The sequence below is a fragment of the Oncorhynchus tshawytscha genome, unplaced genomic scaffold (genome assembly GCF_018296145.1).
Source record: "Oncorhynchus tshawytscha isolate Ot180627B unplaced genomic scaffold, Otsh_v2.0 Un_contig_105_pilon_pilon, whole genome shotgun sequence".
NCBI lineage: Eukaryota > Metazoa > Chordata > Actinopteri > Salmoniformes > Salmonidae > Oncorhynchus > Oncorhynchus tshawytscha.
Window position 1 is genome coordinate 64,656 of NW_024609267.1, and position 17,845 is coordinate 82,500.

General features: G+C 46.6%; 2 protein-coding genes and 1 long non-coding RNA gene across 6 annotated transcripts in view; 1 reads left to right on the forward strand and 2 right to left on the reverse strand.

Moving 5' to 3' along the window:
• Positions 1-14,555, forward strand: part of LOC121844517 (monocyte to macrophage differentiation factor 2-like) — a 32,103-nt gene extending 17,548 nt beyond the window's left edge. The window contains exons 4-7 of one of the 4 annotated variants that reach the window (XM_042314712.1): positions 3,107-3,184; positions 13,006-13,107; positions 13,201-13,270; positions 13,382-13,652. In XM_042314712.1, the coding sequence (XP_042170646.1) occupies positions 3,107-3,184; positions 13,006-13,107; positions 13,201-13,270; positions 13,382-13,582 (451 nt within the window). In that variant the 3' untranslated portion in view covers positions 13,583-13,652. Of the gene's footprint in view, positions 1-3,106; positions 3,185-12,952; positions 13,108-13,181; positions 13,271-13,381; positions 14,095-14,129 lie in introns of those variants that run through there. The other 3 variants (XM_042314711.1, XM_042314710.1, XM_042314709.1) reach the window with 3 other exon arrangements.
• Positions 14,556-16,249: 1,694 nt separating this feature from the next.
• Positions 16,250-16,572, reverse strand: LOC121844519. The gene is made up of 2 exons (XR_006082024.1): positions 16,480-16,572; positions 16,250-16,417 (listed from the first exon to the last, which is right to left on the reverse strand). It is a non-coding gene; the product is annotated as an uncharacterized LOC121844519 (long non-coding RNA).
• A 1,066-nt stretch (positions 16,573-17,638) lies between these two features.
• ap5z1 (adaptor related protein complex 5 subunit zeta 1) overlaps positions 17,639-17,845 on the reverse strand; it is a gene marked incomplete at its 5' end in the record, with an annotated part of 24,762 nt that continues 24,555 nt past the window's right edge. Inside the window, one exon of the mRNA XM_042314714.1 lies at positions 17,639-17,845. This exon is cut by the window's right edge and continues 426 nt beyond it.

Here is a 17,845-nt window from a genome sequence, read left to right on the forward strand (position 1 = left end):
TGTGTGTATACTAACTGTGTGTGTATATTAACTGTGTGTGTGTATATTAACTGTGTGTGTGTATACTAACTGTGTGTGTGTATATTAACTGTGTGTGTATACTAACTGTGTGTGTGTACTAACTGTGTGTGTATACTAACTGTGTGTGTGTATATTAACTGTGTGTGTGTATACTAACTGTGTGTGTGTATACTAACTGTGTGTGTATACTAACTGTGTGTGTATACTAACTGTGTGTGTGTATATTAACTGTGTGTGTGTATACTAACTGTGTGTGTATATTAACTGTGTGTGTGTATACTAACTGTGTGTGTATATTAACTGTGTGTGTGTATATTAACTGTGTGTGTGTATACTAACTGTGTGTGTGTATATTAACTGTGTGTGTATACTAACTGTGTGTGTGTACTAACTGTGTGTGTATACTAACTGTGTGTGTGTATACTAACTGTGTGTGTGTATATTAACTGTGTGTGTGTATACTAACTGTGTGTGTGTATACTAACTGTGTGTGTATACTAACTGTGTGTGTGTATATTAACTGTGTGTGTGTATACTAACTGTGTGTGTGTGTGTATATTAACTGTGTGTGTTAACTGTGTGTGTGTATTAACTGTGTGTATATTAACTGTGTGTGTGTGTATTAACTGTGTGTGTATACTAACTGTGTGTGTATATTAACTGTGTGTGTGTATATTAACTGTGTGTGTATTAACTGTGTGTGTATATTAACTGTGTGTGTGTGTATTAACTGTGTGTGTGTATACTAACTGTGTGTGTATTAACTGTGTGTGTATATTAACTGTGTGTGTATATTAACTGTGTGTGTGTATACTAACTGTGTGTGTGTATACTAACTGTGTGTGTGTGTGTATATTAACTGTGTGTGTATTAACTGTGTGTGTGTATTAACTGTGTGTATATTAACTGTGTGTGTATACTAACTGTGTGTGTATATTAACTGTGTGTGTATTAACTGTGTGTGTATATTAACTGTGTGTGTGTGTATATTAACTGTGTGTGTGTATACTAACTGTGTGTGTATTAACTGTGTGTGTATATTAACTGTGTGTGTATATTAACTGTGTGTGTGTATACTAACTGTGTGTGTGTATACTAACTGTGTGTGTGTATACTAACTGTGTGTGTGTGTGTATATTAACTGTGTGTGTATTAACTGTGTGTGTGTATTAACTGTGTGTATATTAACTGTGTGTGTGTACTAACTGTGTGTGTATATTAACTGTGTGTGTATTAACTGTGTGTGTATATTAACTGTGTGTGTGTGTATATTAACTGTGTGTGTGTATACTAACTGTGTGTGTATTAACTGTGTGTGTATATTAACTGTGTGTGTGTATACTAACTGTGTGTGTATATTAACTGTGTGTGTGTATATTAACTGTGTGTGTGTATACTAACTGTGTGTGTGTATATTAACTGTGTGTGTATACTAACTGTGTGTGTGTACTAACTGTGTGTGTATACTAACTGTGTGTGTGTATATTAACTGTGTGTGTGTATACTAACTGTGTGTGTGTATACTAACTGTGTGTGTATACTAACTGTGTGTGTATACTAACTGTGTGTGTGTATATTAACTGTGTGTGTATACTAACTGTGTGTGTGTATATTAACTGTGTGTGTATACTGTGTGTGTGTATATTAACTGTGTGTGTGTATACTAACTGTGTGTGTATATTAACTGTGTGTGTGTATATTAACTGTGTGTGTGTATACTAACTGTGTGTGTATACTAACTGTGTGTGTATACTAACTGTGTGTGTATACTAACTGTGTGTGTATACTAACTGTGTGTGTGTATATTAACTGTGTGTGTGTATACTAACTGTGTGTGTGTATACTAACTGTGTGTGTATACTAACTGTGTGTGTATACTAACTGTGTGTGTATACTAACTGTGTGTGTATACTAACTGTGTGTGTGTATATTAACTGTGTGTGTATATTAACTGTGTGTGTATACTAACTGTGTGTGTATACTAACTGTGTGTGTGTATACTAACTGTGTGTGTGTATATTAACTGTGTGTGTATACTAACTGTGTGTGTGTATACTAACTGTGTGTGTGTATACTAACTGTGTGTGTGTATACTAACTGTGTGTGTATACTAACTGTGTGTGTATACTAACTGTGTGTGTGTATACTAACTGTGTGTGTGTATACTAACTGTGTGTGTATACTAACTGTGTGTGTATACTAACTGTGTGTGTATACTAACTGTGTGTGTGTATACTAACTGTGTGTGTATACTAACTGTGTGTGTATACTAACTGTGTGTGTGTATACTAACTGTGTGTGTATATTAACTGTGTGTGTATACTAACTGTGTGTGTATACTAACTGTGTGTGTGTATACTAACTGTGTGTGTATACTAACTGTGTGTGTGTATACTAACTGTGTGTGTATACTAACTGTGTGTGTATACTAACTGTGTGTGTATACTAACTGTGTGTGTATATTAACTGTGTGTATATACTAACTGTGTGTGTGTATACTAACTGTGTGTGTATACTAACTGTGTGTGTGTATACTGTGTGTGTGTGTGTATACTGTGTGTGTGTGTATACTAACTGTGTGTGTATACTAACTGTGTGTGTATACTAACTGTGTGTGTATATTAACTGTGTGTGTGTGTATATTAACTGTGTGTGTATACTAACTGTGTGTGTGTATACTAACTGTGTGTGTGTATACTAACTGTGTGTGTGTATACTAACTGTGTGTGTGTATACTAACTGTGTGTGTGTATACTAACTGTGTGTGTGTATATTAACTGTGTGTGTATGTATATTAACTGTGTGTGTATATTAACTGTGTGTGTATGTGTATACTAACTGTGTGTGTGTATACTAACTGTGTGTGTATACTAACTGTGTGTGTGTGTATATTAACTGTGTGTGTATATTAACTGTGTGTGTATACTAACTGTGTATGTGTATACTAACTGTGTATGTGTATACTAACTGTGTGTGTGTATATTAACTGTGTGTGTATACTAACTGTGTATGTGTATACTAACTGTGTATGTGTATACTAACTGTGTGTGTATATTAACTGTATACTAACTGTGTCTCTCTACAGTAGAGTGGAGCAGCGTTTCCACATGTGTGACAGAATGGCCATCTACTTCTTCATCGCTGCTTCCTACACCCCTGGTAGGTGTGTGTGTACACCCCCTGGTAGGTGTGTGTGTACACCCCCTGGTAGGTGTGTGTGTACACCCCTGGTAGGTGTGTGGTACACCCCCTGTAGGTGTGTGTACACCCCCTGGTAGGTGTGTGTGTACACCCCCTGGTAGGTGTGTGTGTGTATACACCCCTGGTAGGTGTGTGTGTGTATACACCCCTGGTAGGTGTGTGTGTACACCCCTGGTAGGTGTGTGTATACACCCCTGGTAGTGTGTGTGTGTGTATACACCCCCTGGTAGGTGTGTGTGTGTATACACCCCTGGTAGGTGTGTGTATACACCCCTGGTAGGTGTGTGTGTGTATACACCCCTGGTAGGTATGTGTGTGTATACACCCCTGGTAGGTATGTGTATACACCCCCTGGTAGGTGTGTGTATACACCCCTGGTAGGTGTGTGTGTGTGTGTATATACACCCCTGGTAGGTGTGTGTGTGTGTACACCCCTGGTAGGTGTGTGTGTGTGTACACCCCTGGTAGGTGTGTGTATACACCCCGGGTAGGTGTGTGTATACACCCCCTGGTAGGTGTGTGTGTGTGTGCACACCCTGGTAGGTGTGTGTGTATACACCCCTGGTAGGTGTGTGTGTGTACACCCCCTGGTAGGTGTGTGTGTGTATACACCCCTGGTAGGTGTGTGTGTACACCCCTGGTAGGGTGTGTGTGTACACCCCCTGGTAGGTGTGTGTGTATACACCCCTGGTAGGTGTGTGTGTACACCCCCTGGTAGGGTGTGTGTGTACACCCCTGGTAGGTGTGTGTGTATACACCCCTGGTAGGTGTGTGTGTACACCCCCTGGTAGGTGTGTATGTGTACACCCCTGGTAGGTGTGTGTATACACACCCCTGGTAGGTGTGTGTATACACCCCTGGTAGGTGTGTGTGTATACACCCCTGGTAGGTGTGTGTGTGTGTATACACCCCTGGTAGGTGTGTGTGTCACCCCTGGTAGGTGTGTGTATACACCCCTGGTAGGTGTGTGTGTATACACCCCTGGTAGGTATGTGTATACACCCCCTGGTAGGTGTGTGTATACACCCCTGGTAGTGTGTGTGTGTATATACACCCCCTGGTAGGTGTGTGTGTGTATATACACCCCTGGTAGGTGTGTGTGTGTGTGTACACCCCCTGTAGGTGTGTGTGTATACACCCCTGGTAGGTGTGTGTGTGTGTAGGTTTGTGTATACACCCCTGGTAGGTGTGTGTGTGTGTATATACACCCCTGGTGTGTGTGTGTGTATATACACCCCTGGTAGGTGTGTGTGTGTGTATATACACCCCCTGGGTGTGTGTGTGTGTGTTTGTGTATACACCCCTGGTAGGTGTGTGTGTGCACCCCTGGTAGTGTGTGTGTGTGCACCCCCTGGTAGGTGTGTGTGTGTTTGTGTGAACCCCTGGTAGGTGTGTGTGTGTGTACACCCCTGGTAGGTGTGTGTGTGTACCCCCTGGTAGGTGTGTGTGTGTCTCCTGAACCTGGTACATTAATTGTCCTAACCTGCTACATGTGTGTGTTAATTCTCCTAACCTGCTACATTAATTCTCCTAACCTGCTACATTAATTCTCCTAACCTGCTACATTAATTCTCCTAACCTGCTACGTTAATTCTCCTAACCTGCTACGTTAATTCTCCTAACCTGCTACGTTAATTCTCCTAACCTGCTACGTTAATTCTCCTAACCTGCTACGTTAATTCTCCTAACCTGCTACGTTAATTCTCCTAACCTGCTACGTTAATGCTCCTAACCTGCTACGTTAATGCTCCTAACCTGCTACGTTAATGCTCCTAACCTGCTACGTTAATTCTCCTAACCTGCTACATTAATTCTCCTAACCTGCTACGTTAATTCTCCTAACCTGCTACGTAAACAAAGCATCATTATCGCTACAGGAACTGACCAATGAAGACGCGTTAACAAAAAACAACACCGCTCAATCAAAACTTTCTGACCAATCACAGAGCGCTGATGTTACATCCGTCGATGATGATCCACCCACTTATTCCACCAATCACACTGTCGTACACCTTCCATATGAAGTTCCCCATACTGAGACAGAAGGAGTTGTGTGTTTCTAGGTTGATGCTGAGGGAGTTGGGTCCGTGGTCATGTGTTTCTGGGTTGATGCTGAGGGAGTTGGGTCCGTGGTCATGTGTTTCTAGGTTGATGCTGAGGGAGTTGGGTCCGTGGTCATGTGTTTCTAGGTTGATGCTGAGGGAGTTGGGTCCGTGGTCACGTGTTTCTGGGTTGATGCTGAGGGAGTTGGGTCCGTGGTTTCTAGGTTGATGCTGAGGGAGTTGGGTCCGTGGTCATGTGTTTCTGGGTTGATGATGAGGGAGTTGGGTCCGTGGTTTCTAGGTTGATGCTGAGGGAGTTGGGTCCGTGGTCATGTGTTTCTAGGTTGATGCTGAGGGAGTTGGGTCCGTGGTCATGTGTTTCTAGGTTGATGCTGAGGGAGTTGGGTCCGTGGTCATGTGTTTCTGGGTTGATGATGAGGGAGTTGGGTCCGTGGTTTCTAGGTTGATAATGAGGGAGTTGGGTCCGTGGTCATGTGTTTCTGGGTTGATGATGAGGGAGTTGGGTCCGTGGTTTCTAGGTTGATGCTGAGGGAGTTGGGTCCGTGGTCATGTGTTTCTAGGTTGATGCTGAGGGAGTTGGGTCCGTGGTCATGTGTTTCTAGGTTGATGCTGAGGGAGTTGGGTCCGTGGTTTCTAGGTTGATGATGAGGGAGTTGGGTCCGTGGTCATGTGTTTCTGGGTTGATGCTGAGGGAGTTGGGTCCGTGGTCATGTGTTTCTAGGTTGATGCTGAGGGAGTTGGGTCCGTGGTCATGTGTTTCTAGGTTGATGCTGAGGGAGTTGGGTCCGTGGTCACGTGTTTCTGGGTTGATGCTGAGGGAGTTGGGTCCGTGGTTTCTAGGTTGATGATGAGGGAGTTGGGTCCGTGGTCATGTGTTTCTGGGTTGATGCTGAGGGAGTTGGGTCCGTGGTCATGTGTTTCTAGGTTGATGCTGATGGGAGTTGGGTCCGTGGTCATGTGTTTCTAGGTTGATGCTGAGGGAGTTGGGTCCGTGGTCATGTGTTTCTAGGTTGATGCTGAGGGAGTTGGGTCCGTGGTCACGTGTTTCTGGGTTGATGCTGAGGGAGTTGGGTCCGTGGTTTCTAGGTTGATGCTGAGGGAGTTGGGTCCGTGGTCATGTGTTTCTGGGTTGATGATGAGGGAGTTGGGTCCGTGGTTTCTAGGTTGATGCTGAGGGAGTTGGGTCCGTGGTCATGTGTTTCTAGGTTGATGCTGAGGGAGTTGGGTCCGTGGTCATGTGTTTCTGGGTTGATGATGAGGGAGTTGGGTCCGTGGTTTCTAGGTTGATGCTGAGGGAGTTGGGTCCGTGGTCATGTGTTTCTAGGTTGATGCTGAGGGAGTTGGGTCCGTGGTCATGTGTTTCTAGGTTGATGCTGAGGGAGTTGGGTCCGTGGTCATGTGTTTCTAGGTTGATGCTGAGGGAGTTGGGTCCGTGGTTTCTAGGTTGATGCTGAGGGAGTTGGGTCCGTGGTCATGTGTTTCTAGGTTGATGCTGAGGGAGTTGGGTCCGTGGTCATGTGTTTCTAGGTTGATGCTGAGGGAGTTGGGTCCGTGGTCACGTGTTTCTGGGTTGATGCTGAGGGAGTTGGGTCCGTGGTTTCTAGGTTGATGATGAGGGAGTTGGGTCCGTGGTCATGTGTTTCTGGGTTGATGCTGAGGGAGTTGGGTCCGTGGTCATGTGTTTCTAGGTTGATGCTGAGGGAGTTGGGTCCGTGGTCACGTGTTTCTGGGTTGATGCTGAGGGAGTTGGGTCCGTGGTTTCTAGGTTGATGATGAGGGAGTTGGGTCCGTGGTCATGTGTTTCTGGGTTGATGCTGAGGGAGTTGGGACCGTGGTCATGTGTTTCTAGGTTGATGCTGAGGGAGTTGGGTCCGTGGTCATGTGTTTCTGGGTTGATGCTGAGGGAGTTGGGTCCGTGGTTTCTAGGTTGATGCTGAGGGAGTTGGGTCCGTGGTCATGTGTTTCTGGGTTGATGATGAGGGAGTTGGGTCCGTGGTTTCTAGGTTGATGCTGAGGGAGTTGGGTCCGTGGTCATGTGTTTCTAGGTTGATGCTGAGGGAGTTGGGTCCGTGGTCATGTGTTTCTGGGTTGATGATGAGGGAGTTGGGTCCGTGGTTTCTAGGTTGATGCTGAGGGAGTTGGGTCCGTGGTCATGTGTTTCTAGGTTGATGCTGAGGGAGTTGGGTCCGTGGTCATGTGTTTCTAGGTTGATGCTGAGGGAGTTGGGTCCGTGGTCATGTGTTTCTAGGTTGATGCTGAGGGAGTTGGGTCCGTGGTTTCTAGGTTGATAATGAGGGAGTTGGGTCCGTGGTCATGTGTTTCTGGGTTGATGCTGAGGGAGTTGGGTCCGTGGTCATGTGTTTCTAGGTTGATGCTGAGGGAGTTGGGTCCGTGGTCATGTGTTTCTAGGTTGATGCTGAGGGAGTTGGGTCCGTGGTCACGTGTTTCTGGGTTGATGCTGAGGGAGTTGGGTCCGTGGTTTCTAGGTTGATGCTGAGGGAGTTGGGTCCGTGGTCATGTGTTTCTGGGTTGATGATGAGGGAGTTGGGTCCGTGGTTTCTAGGTTGATGCTGAGGGAGTTGGGTCCGTGGTCATGTGTTTCTAGGTTGATGCTGAGGGAGTTGGGTCCGTGGTCATGTGTTTCTGGGTTGATGCTGAGGGAGTTGGGTCCGTGGTCATGTGTTTCTAGGTTGATGCTGAGGGAGTTGGGTCCGTGGTCACGTGTTTCTGGGTTGATGCTGAGGGAGTTGGGTCCGTGGTTTCTAGGTTGATGATGAGGGAGTTGGGTCCGTGGTCATGTGTTTCTGGGTTGATGCTGAGGGAGTTGGGTCCGTGGTCATGTGTTTCTGGGTTGATGCTGAGGGAGTTGGGTCCGTGGTTTCTAGGTTGATGCTGAGGGAGTTGGGTCCGTGGTCATGTGTTTCTGGGTTGATGATGAGGGAGTTGGGTCCGTGGTTTCTAGGTTGATGCTGAGGGAGTTGGGTCCGTGGTCATGTGTTTCTAGGTTGATGCTGAGGGAGTTGGGTCCGTGGTCATGTGTTTCTAGGTTGATGCTGAGGGAGTTGGGTCCGTGGTCATGTGTTTCTAGGTTGATGCTGAGGGAGTTGGGTCCGTGGTTTCTAGGTTGATAATGAGGGAGTTGGGTCCGTGGTCATGTGTTTCTGGGTTGATGCTGAGGGAGTTGGTCATGTGTTTCTAGGTTGATGCTGAGGGAGTTGGGTCCGTGGTCACGTGTTTCTGGGTTGATGCTGAGGGAGTTGGGTCCGTGGTCACGTGTTTCTGGGTTGATGCTGAGGGAGTTGGGTCCTGAGGGAGTTGGGTCCGTGGTTTCTAGGTTGATGCTGAGGGAGTTGGGTCCGTGGTCATGTGTTTCTGGGTTGATGATGAGGGAGTTGGGTCCGTGGTTTCTAGGTTGATGCTGAGGGAGTTGGGTCCGTGGTCATGTGTTTCTAGGTTGATGCTGAGGGAGTTGGGTCCGTGGTCATGTGTTTCTAGGTTGATGCTGAGGGAGTTGGGTCCGTGGTCATGTGTTTCTGGGTTGATGATGAGGGAGTTGGGTCCGTGGTTTCTAGGTTGATGCTGAGGGAGTTGGGTCCGTGGTCATGTGTTTCTGAGGGAGGTTGATGCTGATGCTGGAGTTGGGTCCGTGGTCATGTGTTTCTGGGTTGATGATGAGGGAGTTGGGTCCGTGGTTTCTAGGTTGATGCTGAGGGAGTTGGGTCCGTGGTCATGTGTTTCTAGGTTGATGCTGAGGGAGTTGGGTCCGTGGTCATGTGTTTCTGGGTTGATGATGAGGGAGTTGGGTCCGTGGTTTCTAGGTTGATGCTGAGGGAGTTGGGTCCGTGGTCATGTGTTTCTAGGTTGATGCTGAGGGAGTTGGGTCCGTGGTCATGTGTTTCTAGGTTGATGCTGAGGGAGTTGGGTCCGTGGTCATGTGTTTCTGGGTTGATGATGAGGGAGTTGGGTCCGTGGTTTCTAGGTTGATGCTGAGGGAGTTGGGTCCGTGGTCATGTGTTTCTGGGTTGATGATGAGGGAGTTGGGTCCGTGGTTTCTAGGTTGATGCTGAGGGAGTTGGGTCCGTGGTCATGTGTTTCTAGGTTGATGCTGAGGGAGTTGGGTCCGTGGTCATGTGTTTCTAGGTTGATGCTGAGGGAGTTGGGGCCGTGGTTTCTAGGTTGATGATGAGGGAGTTGGGTCCGTGGTCATGTGTTTCTGGGTTGATGCTGAGGGAGTTGGGTCCGTGGTCATGTGTTTCTAGGTTGATGCTGCGGGAGTTGGGTCCGTGGTCATGTGTTTCTAGGTTGATGCTGAGGGAGTTGGGTCCGTGGTCACGGTTTCTGGGTTGATGCTGAGGGAGTTGGGTCCGTGGTTGAGGTTGATGATGAGGGAGTTGGGTCCGTGGTTTCAGGTTGTGAGGGAGTTGGGTTTGGTCATGTGTTTCTGGGTTGATGCTGAGGGAGTTGGGTCCGTGGTCATGTGTTTCTAGGTTGATGCTGAGGGAGTTGGGTCCGTGGTCATGTGTTTCTAGGTTGATGCTGAGGGAGTTGGGTCCGTGGTCATGTGTTTCTGGGTTGATGCTGAGGGAGTTGGGTCCGTGGTTTCTAGGTTGATGCTGAGGGAGTTGGGTCCGTGGTCATGTGTTTCTGGGTTGATGCTGAGGGAGTTGGGTCCGTGGTTCATGTGTTTCTGGGTTGATGATGAGGGAGTTGGGTCCGTGGTCATGTTTCTAGGTTGATGCTGAGGGAGTTGGGTCCGTGGTCATGTGTTTCTAGGTTGATGCTGAGGGAGTTGGGTCCGTGGTCATGTGTTTCTAGGTTGATGCTGAGGGAGTTGGGTCCGTGGTCATGTGTTTCTGGGTTGATGATGAGGGAGTTGGGTCCGTGGTTTCTAGGTTGATGCTGAGGGAGTTGGGTCCGTGGTCATGTGTTTCTGGGTTGATGATGAGGGAGTTGGGTCCGTGGTTTCTAGGTTGATGCTGAGGGAGTTGGGTCCGTGGTCATGTGTTTCTAGGTTGATGCTGAGGGAGTTGGGTCCGTGGTCATGTGTTTCTAGGTTGATGCTGAGGGAGTTGGGGTGGTTTCTAGGTTGATGTGGTTTCTAGGTTGATGATGAGGGAGTTGGGTCCGTGGTCATGTGTTTCTGGGTTGATGCTGAGGGAGTTGGGTCCGTGGTCATGTGTTTCTAGGTTGATGCTGAGGGAGTTGGGTCCGTGGTCATGTGTTTCTAGGTTGATGCTGAGGGAGTTGGGTCCGTGGTCACGTGTTTCTGGGTTGATGCTGAGGGAGTTGGGTCCGTGGTTTCTAGGTTGATGATGAGGGAGTTGGGTCCGTGGTCATGTGTTTCTGGGTTGATGCTGAGGGAGTTGGGTCCGTGGTCATGTGTTTCTAGGTTGATGCTGAGGGAGTTGGGTCCGTGGTCATGTGTTTCTAGGTTGATGCTGAGGGAGTTGGGTCAGTGGTGTGTTTCTGGGTTGATGCTGAGGGAGTTGGGTCCGTGGTCATGTGTTTCTAGGTTGATGCTGAGGGAGTTGGGTCCGTGGTCATGTGTTTCTGGGTTGATGCTGAGGGAGTTGGGTCCGTGGTTTCTAGGTTGATGCTGAGGGAGTTGGGTCCGTGGTCATGTGTTTCTGGGTTGATGATGAGGGAGTTGGGTCCGTGGTGGTTTCTAGGTTGATGCTGAGGGAGTTGGGTCCGTGGTCATGTGTTTCTAGGTTGATGCTGAGGGAGTTGGGTCCGTGGTCATGTGTTTCTAGGTTGATGCTGAGGGAGTTGGGTCCGTGGTCATGTGTTTCTGGGTTGATGATGAGGGAGTTGGGTCCGTGGTTTCTAGGTTGATGCTGAGGGAGTTGGGTCCGTGGTCACGTGTTTCTAGGTTGATGCTGAGGGAGTTGGGTCCGTGGTCATGTGTTTCTAGGTTGATGCTGAGGGAGTTGGGTCCGTGGTCATGTGTTTCTGGGTTGATGCTGAGGGAGTTGGGTCCGTGGTTTCTAGGTTGATGCTGAGGGAGTTGGGTCCGTGGTCATGTGTTTCTAGGTTGATGCTGAGGGAGTTGGGTCCGTGGTCATGTGTTTCTGGGTTGATGATGAGGGAGTTGGGTCCGTGGTTTCTAGGTTGATGCTGAGGGAGTTGGGTCCGTGGTCATGTGTTTCTAGGTTGATGCTGAGGGAGTTGGGTCCGTGGTCATGTGTTTCTAGGTTGATGCTGAGGGAGTTGGGTCCGTGGTCATGTGTTTCTGGGTTGATGCTGAGGGAGTTGGGTCCGTGGTTTCTAGGTTGATGCTGAGGGAGTTGGGTCCGTGGTCATGTGTTTCTGGGTTGATGATGAGGGAGTTGGGTCCGTGGTTTCTAGGTTGATGCTGAGGGAGTTGGGTCCGTGGTCATGTGTTTCTAGGTTGATGCTGAGGGAGTTGGGTCCGTGGTCATGTGTTTCTAGGTTGATGCTGAGTTGGGTCCGTGTTTCTGAGGGAGTTGGGTCCGTGGTCATGTGTTTCTGGGTTGATGCTGAGGGAGTTGGGTCCGTGGTCATGTGTTTCTAGGTTGATGCTGAGGGAGTTGGGTCCGTGGTCATGTGTTTCTAGGTTGATGCTGAGGGAGTTGGGTCCGTGGTCATGTGTTTCTGGGTTGATGCTGAGGGAGTTGGGTCCGTGGTTTCTAGGTTGATGCTGAGGGAGTTGGGTCCGTGGTCATGTGTTTCTGGGTTGATGCTGAGGGAGTTGGGTCCGTGGTCATGTGTTTCTAGGTTGATGCTGAGGGAGTTGGGTCCGTGGTCACGTGTTTCTGGGTTGATGCTGAGGGAGTTGGGTCCGTGGTTTCTAGGTTGATGCTGAGGGAGTTGGGTCCGTGGTCATGTGTTTCTGGGTTGATGCTGAGGGAGTTGGGTCCGTGGTCATGTGTTTCTGGGTTGATGCTGAGGGAGTTGGGTCCGTGGTTTCTAGGTTGATGCTGAGGGAGTTGGGTCCGTGGTCATGTGTTTCTGGGTTGATGATGAGGGAGTTGGGTCCGTGGTGGTTTCTAGGTTGATGCTGAGGGAGTTGGGTCCGTGGTCATGTGTTTCTAGGTTGATGCTGAGGGAGTTGGGTCCGTGGTCATGTGTTTCTAGGTTGATGCTGAGGGAGTTGGGTCCGTGGTCATGTGTTTCTAGGTTGATGCTGAGGGAGTTGGGTCCGTGGTCATGTGTTTCTAGGTTGATGCTGAGGGAGTTGGGTCCGTGGTCATGTGTTTCTAGGTTGATGCTGAGGGAGTTGGGTCCGTGGTCATGTGTTTCTAGGTTGATGCTGAGGGAGTTGGGTCCGTGGTCATGTGTTTCTAGGTTGATGCTGAGGGAGTTGGGTCCGTGGTCATGTGTTTCTAGGTTGATGCTGAGGGAGTTGGGTCCGTGGTCATGTGTTTCTAGGTTGATGCTGAGGGAGTTGGGTCCGTGGTTTCTAGGTTGATGATGAGGGAGTTGGGTCCGTGGTCATGTGTTTCTGGGTTGATGCTGAGGGAGTTGGGTCCGTGGTCACGTGTTTCTGGGTTGATGCTGAGGGAGGAGTGGTTTCTAGGTTTGCTGAGGGAGTTGGGTCCGTGGGTTGATGATGAGGGAGTTGGGTCCGTGGTTTCTAGGTTGATGCTGAGGGAGTTGGGTCCGTGGTCATGTGTTTCTAGGTTGATGCTGAGGGAGTTGGGTCCGTGGTCATGTGTTTCTGGGTTGATGATGAGGGAGTTGGGTCCGTGGTTTCTAGGTTGATGCTGAGGGAGTTGGGTCCGTGGTCGAGTCACATGCGATGGATTATCTGGATCATGGCAGTTATCGGCTCCACATACGTCTTCTACTTCCACGAGAGGTACCACACACACACACACTCACGCGCACGCACGTACACACACACACCACTCTCCCTGATGTTAATAATCTCAGGTGATGTCACTCCCTGCAGGTATAAACTGTTGGAGTTACTAGGATACGTGGCCATGGGGGCGGGGCCTGCACTTGTCATCCTGTCCATGGTAACACACACACACACCATTGATTGTCCAGAAACATTTACCTAAAGTCAATGTTCAAGCTTTCAAAGGATTTTATCCCCTAAACCCTGATCGTGTGTGTGTTTGTTGCAGGCGGACAGGGCAGGTTTGTGTGAGCTGGCGGTGGGTGGGATTTTCTACGTAGTGGGTGTGGCCTTCTTTAAGAGCGATGGAGTCGTCCCGTTCGCTCACGCCATCTGGCACCTGTTCGTTGCCATGGGAGCAGCTACACACTACTACGCTATCTGGAGACACCTGTACACTGAGACACACACCTACCGTGGTGCTAGCTAAACATGGATCTGGTCCTGTACACACCTGGACACTGAGACACACACCTACCGTGGTGCTAGCTAAACAGGGATCTGGTCCTGTACACACCTCACTGAGACACACACCTACCGTGGTGCTAGCTAAACATGGATCTGGTCCTGTACACACCTGGACACTGAGACACACACCTACCGTGGTGCTAGCTAAACATGGATCTGGTCCTGTACACACCTGGACACTGAGACACACACCTACCGTGGTGCTAGCTAAACATGGATCTGGTCCTGTACACACCTGGACACTGAGACACACACCTACCGTGGTGCTAGCTAAACATGGATCTGGTCCTGTACACACCTGGACACTGAGACACACACCTACCGTGGTGCTAGCTAAACATGGATCTGGTCCTGTACACACCTGGACACTGAGACACACACCTACCGTGGTGCTAGCTAAACATGGATCTGGTCCTGTACACACCTGGACACTGAGACACACACCTACCGTGGTGCTAGCTAAACAGGGATCTGGTCCTGTACACTGATGATGACACACACCTACCGTGGTGCTAGCTAAACATGGATCTGGTCCTGTACACACCTGGACACTGAGACACACACCTACCGTGGTGCTAGCTAAACATGGATCTGGTCCTGTACACACCTGGACACTGAGACACACACCTACCGTGGTGCTAGCTAAACAGGGATCTGGTCTGACTGTTTACATGATGACATCACCACATCCAACTCTTACAATTATTAGTAGAAGTACCACAGTTACCAACATGCTGGAAACAGGCTTTGATTATATAATGCCTGTATGTTCCACACCAGAAGGATCTCTGTCCAATTAGAGAGGAATCAGTGAACTGAAGGATCTCTGTCCAATTAGAGACAGGAATCAGTGAATTGAAGGATCTCTGTCCAATTAGAGACAGGAATCAGTCAACTACCAGAAGGATCTCTGTCCAATTAGAGACAGGAATCAGTGAATTGAAGGATCTCTGTCCAATTAGAGACAGGAATCAGTCAACTACCAGAAGGATCTCTGTCCAATTAGAGACAGGAATCAGTGAATTGAAGGATCTCTGTCCAATTAGAGACAGGAATCAATGAATTACCATAAAGATCATCAAGGACAACAACCACCCGAGCCACTGCCTGTTCACCATGCTATCATCCAGAAGGCGAGGTCAGTACAGGTACATCAAAGCAGGGACCGAGAGACTGAAAAACAGCTTCTATCTCAAGGCCATCAGACTGTTAAACAGCCACCACTAACATTGAGGGGCTGCTGCCAACATACTGACTCAACTCCAGCCACTTTAATAATTCAAAATTGATGAAAAATGTATCACTAGTCACTTTAAACAATGCCACTTAATATGTTTATATGGGTTATATATGGCCATCGCTCATCCATATATCTTTATGTACATATTCTTCATTCCCTTACACTTGTGTGTATAAGGTAGTTGTTGTGAAAATGTTAGATTACTCGTTGATTATTACTGCATTGTCGGAACTAGAAGCACAAGCATTTCACCACACTCGCATTAACATCTGCTAACCATGTGTATGTGACCAATAAAATTTGAATTGGATCTCTGTCCAATTAGAAAACAGGAATCAATGAACTACCAGAAGGATCTTTCTCTTTGCCCAATTAGAGACAGGAGTCAGTCAACTACCAGAAGGATCTTTCTCTTTGCCCAATTAGAGACAGGAATCAGTGAGCTACCAGAAGGATATTTCTCTTTGTCCAATTAGAGACAGGAATCAGTGAACTACCAGAAGGATCTTTCTCTTTGTCCAATTAGAGACAGGAATCAGTGAGCTACCAGAAGGATCTTTCTCTTTGTCCAATTAGAGACAGGAATCAGTGAACTACCAGAAGGATCTTTCTCTTTGTCCAATTAGAGACAGGAATCAGTGAGCTACCAGAAGGATCTTTCTCTTTGTCCAATTAGAGACAGGAATCAGTGAACTACCAGAAGGATCTTTCTCTTTGTCCAATTAGAGACAGGAGTCAGTCAACTACCAGAAGGATCTCTGTCCAATTAGAGACAGGAATCAGTGAACAACCAGAAGGATCTCTGTCTTTGTACAATTAGAGACAGGAATCAATGAACTTCCAGAAGGACCTCTGTCCAATTAGAAACAGGATTCAGTGAACTACCAGAAGGAAAACCTGACCTGCACTACAGTCAACCTCGTTATACTGCCACCTTTAATTAGTAATACTGTGGTACCTTTATACTGACACCTTTAATTAGTAATACTGTGGTACCTTTATACTGACACCTTTAAGGAGTAATACTGTGGTACCTTTAAGGAGTAATACTGTGGTACCTTTAAGGAGTAATACTGTGGTACCTTTATACTGACACCTTTAAGGAGTAATACTGTGGACCTTTATACTGACACCTTTAAGGAGTAATACTGTGGTACCTTTAAGGAGTAATACTGTGGTACCTTTAAGGGGTAATACTGTGGTACCTTTATACTGACACCTTTAAGGAGTAATACTGTGGTACCTTTAAGGAGTAATACTGTGGTACCTTTATACTGACACCTTTAAGGAGTAATACTGTGGTACCTTTAAGGAGTAATACTGTGGTACCTTTATACTGACACCTTTAAGGAGTAATACTGTGATACCTTTATACTGACACCTTTAAGGAGTAATACTGTGGTACCTTTATACTGACACCTTTAAGGAGTAATACTGTGGTACCTTTATACTGACACCTTTAAGGAGTAATACTGTGGTACCTTTATACTGACACCTTTAAGGAGTAATACTGTGGTACCTTTATACTGACACCTTTAAGGAGTAATACTGTGGTACCTTTAAGGAGTAATACTGTGGTACCTTTATACTGGCACCTTTAAGGAGTAATACTGTGGTACCTTTATACTGACACCTTTAAGGAGTAATACTGTGACACCTTTATACTGACACCTTTAAGGAGTAATACTGTGGTACCTTTATACTGACACCTTTAAAGGAGTAATACTGTGGTACCTTTATACTGACACCTTTAAGGAGTAATACTGTGGTACCTTTATACTGACACCTTTAAGGAGTAATACTGTGGTACCTTTACACTGACACCTTTAAGGAGTAATACTGTGGTACCTTTACACTGACACCTTTAAGGAGTAATACTGTGGTACCTTTACACTGACACCTTTAAGGAGTAATACTGTGGTACCTTTACACTGACACCTTTAAGGAGTAATACTGTGGTACCTTTATACTGACACCTTTAAGGAGTAATACTGTGGTACCATTATACTGACACCTTTAAGGAGTAATACTGTGGTACCTTTATACTGACACCTTTAAGGAGTAATACTGTGGTACCTTTACACTGACACCTTTAAGGAGTAATACTGTGGTACCTTTACACTGACACCTTTAAGGAGTAATACTGTGGTACCTTTATACTGACACCTTTAAGGGGTAATACTGTGGTACCATTATACTGACACCTTTAAGGAGTAATACTGTGGTACCATTATACTGACACCTTTAAGGAGTAATACTGTGGTACCTTTAAGGAGTAATACTGTGGTACCTTTATACTGACACCTTTAAGGAGTAATACTGTGGTACCATTATACTGACACCTTTAAGGAGTAATACTGTGGTACCATTATACTGACACCTTTAAGGAGTAATACTGTGGTACCTTTAAGGAGTAATACTGTGGTACCTTTACACTGACACCTTTAAGGAGTAATAATGTGGTACCTTTATACTGACACCTTTACATTTAAATTCAGGCTGTAACACAAAAAGGTAGACTTTCTGAAGGCACTGTAGATGTCTGTCATTATAGATATACTAGACAGGACTGACTGAGCTAACTATATCTAGATGTCTCAGTCAGTCCTGTCTAGTATAACTATATCTAGATGGCTCAGTCATTCCTGTATCTATGATCTTCTATCAGAGAAACTGTTGATTAAAACAGATCTATAAAATGTGTGTGTGTGTAAACAAATACAGTGACATGTTGTTGTTTAGGCTCTGTACTCCAACACGTTGATACAATGACTGAGGTTAAAGTGCAGAATGTCAGCTTTAATTTGAGGCTATTCCCGTCCATATCAGGTGAAACATTTAGAAATTACAGCATTTTTTGTACATTAGTCCCCCCCATTTTAGGGGACCAAAAGCATTGGGAAAAATTCACTTGTGTGGTACATCAGTCAAACATTTAGTATTTGGTCCCATATTCCTAGCACTCAATAACTACATCAAGCTTGT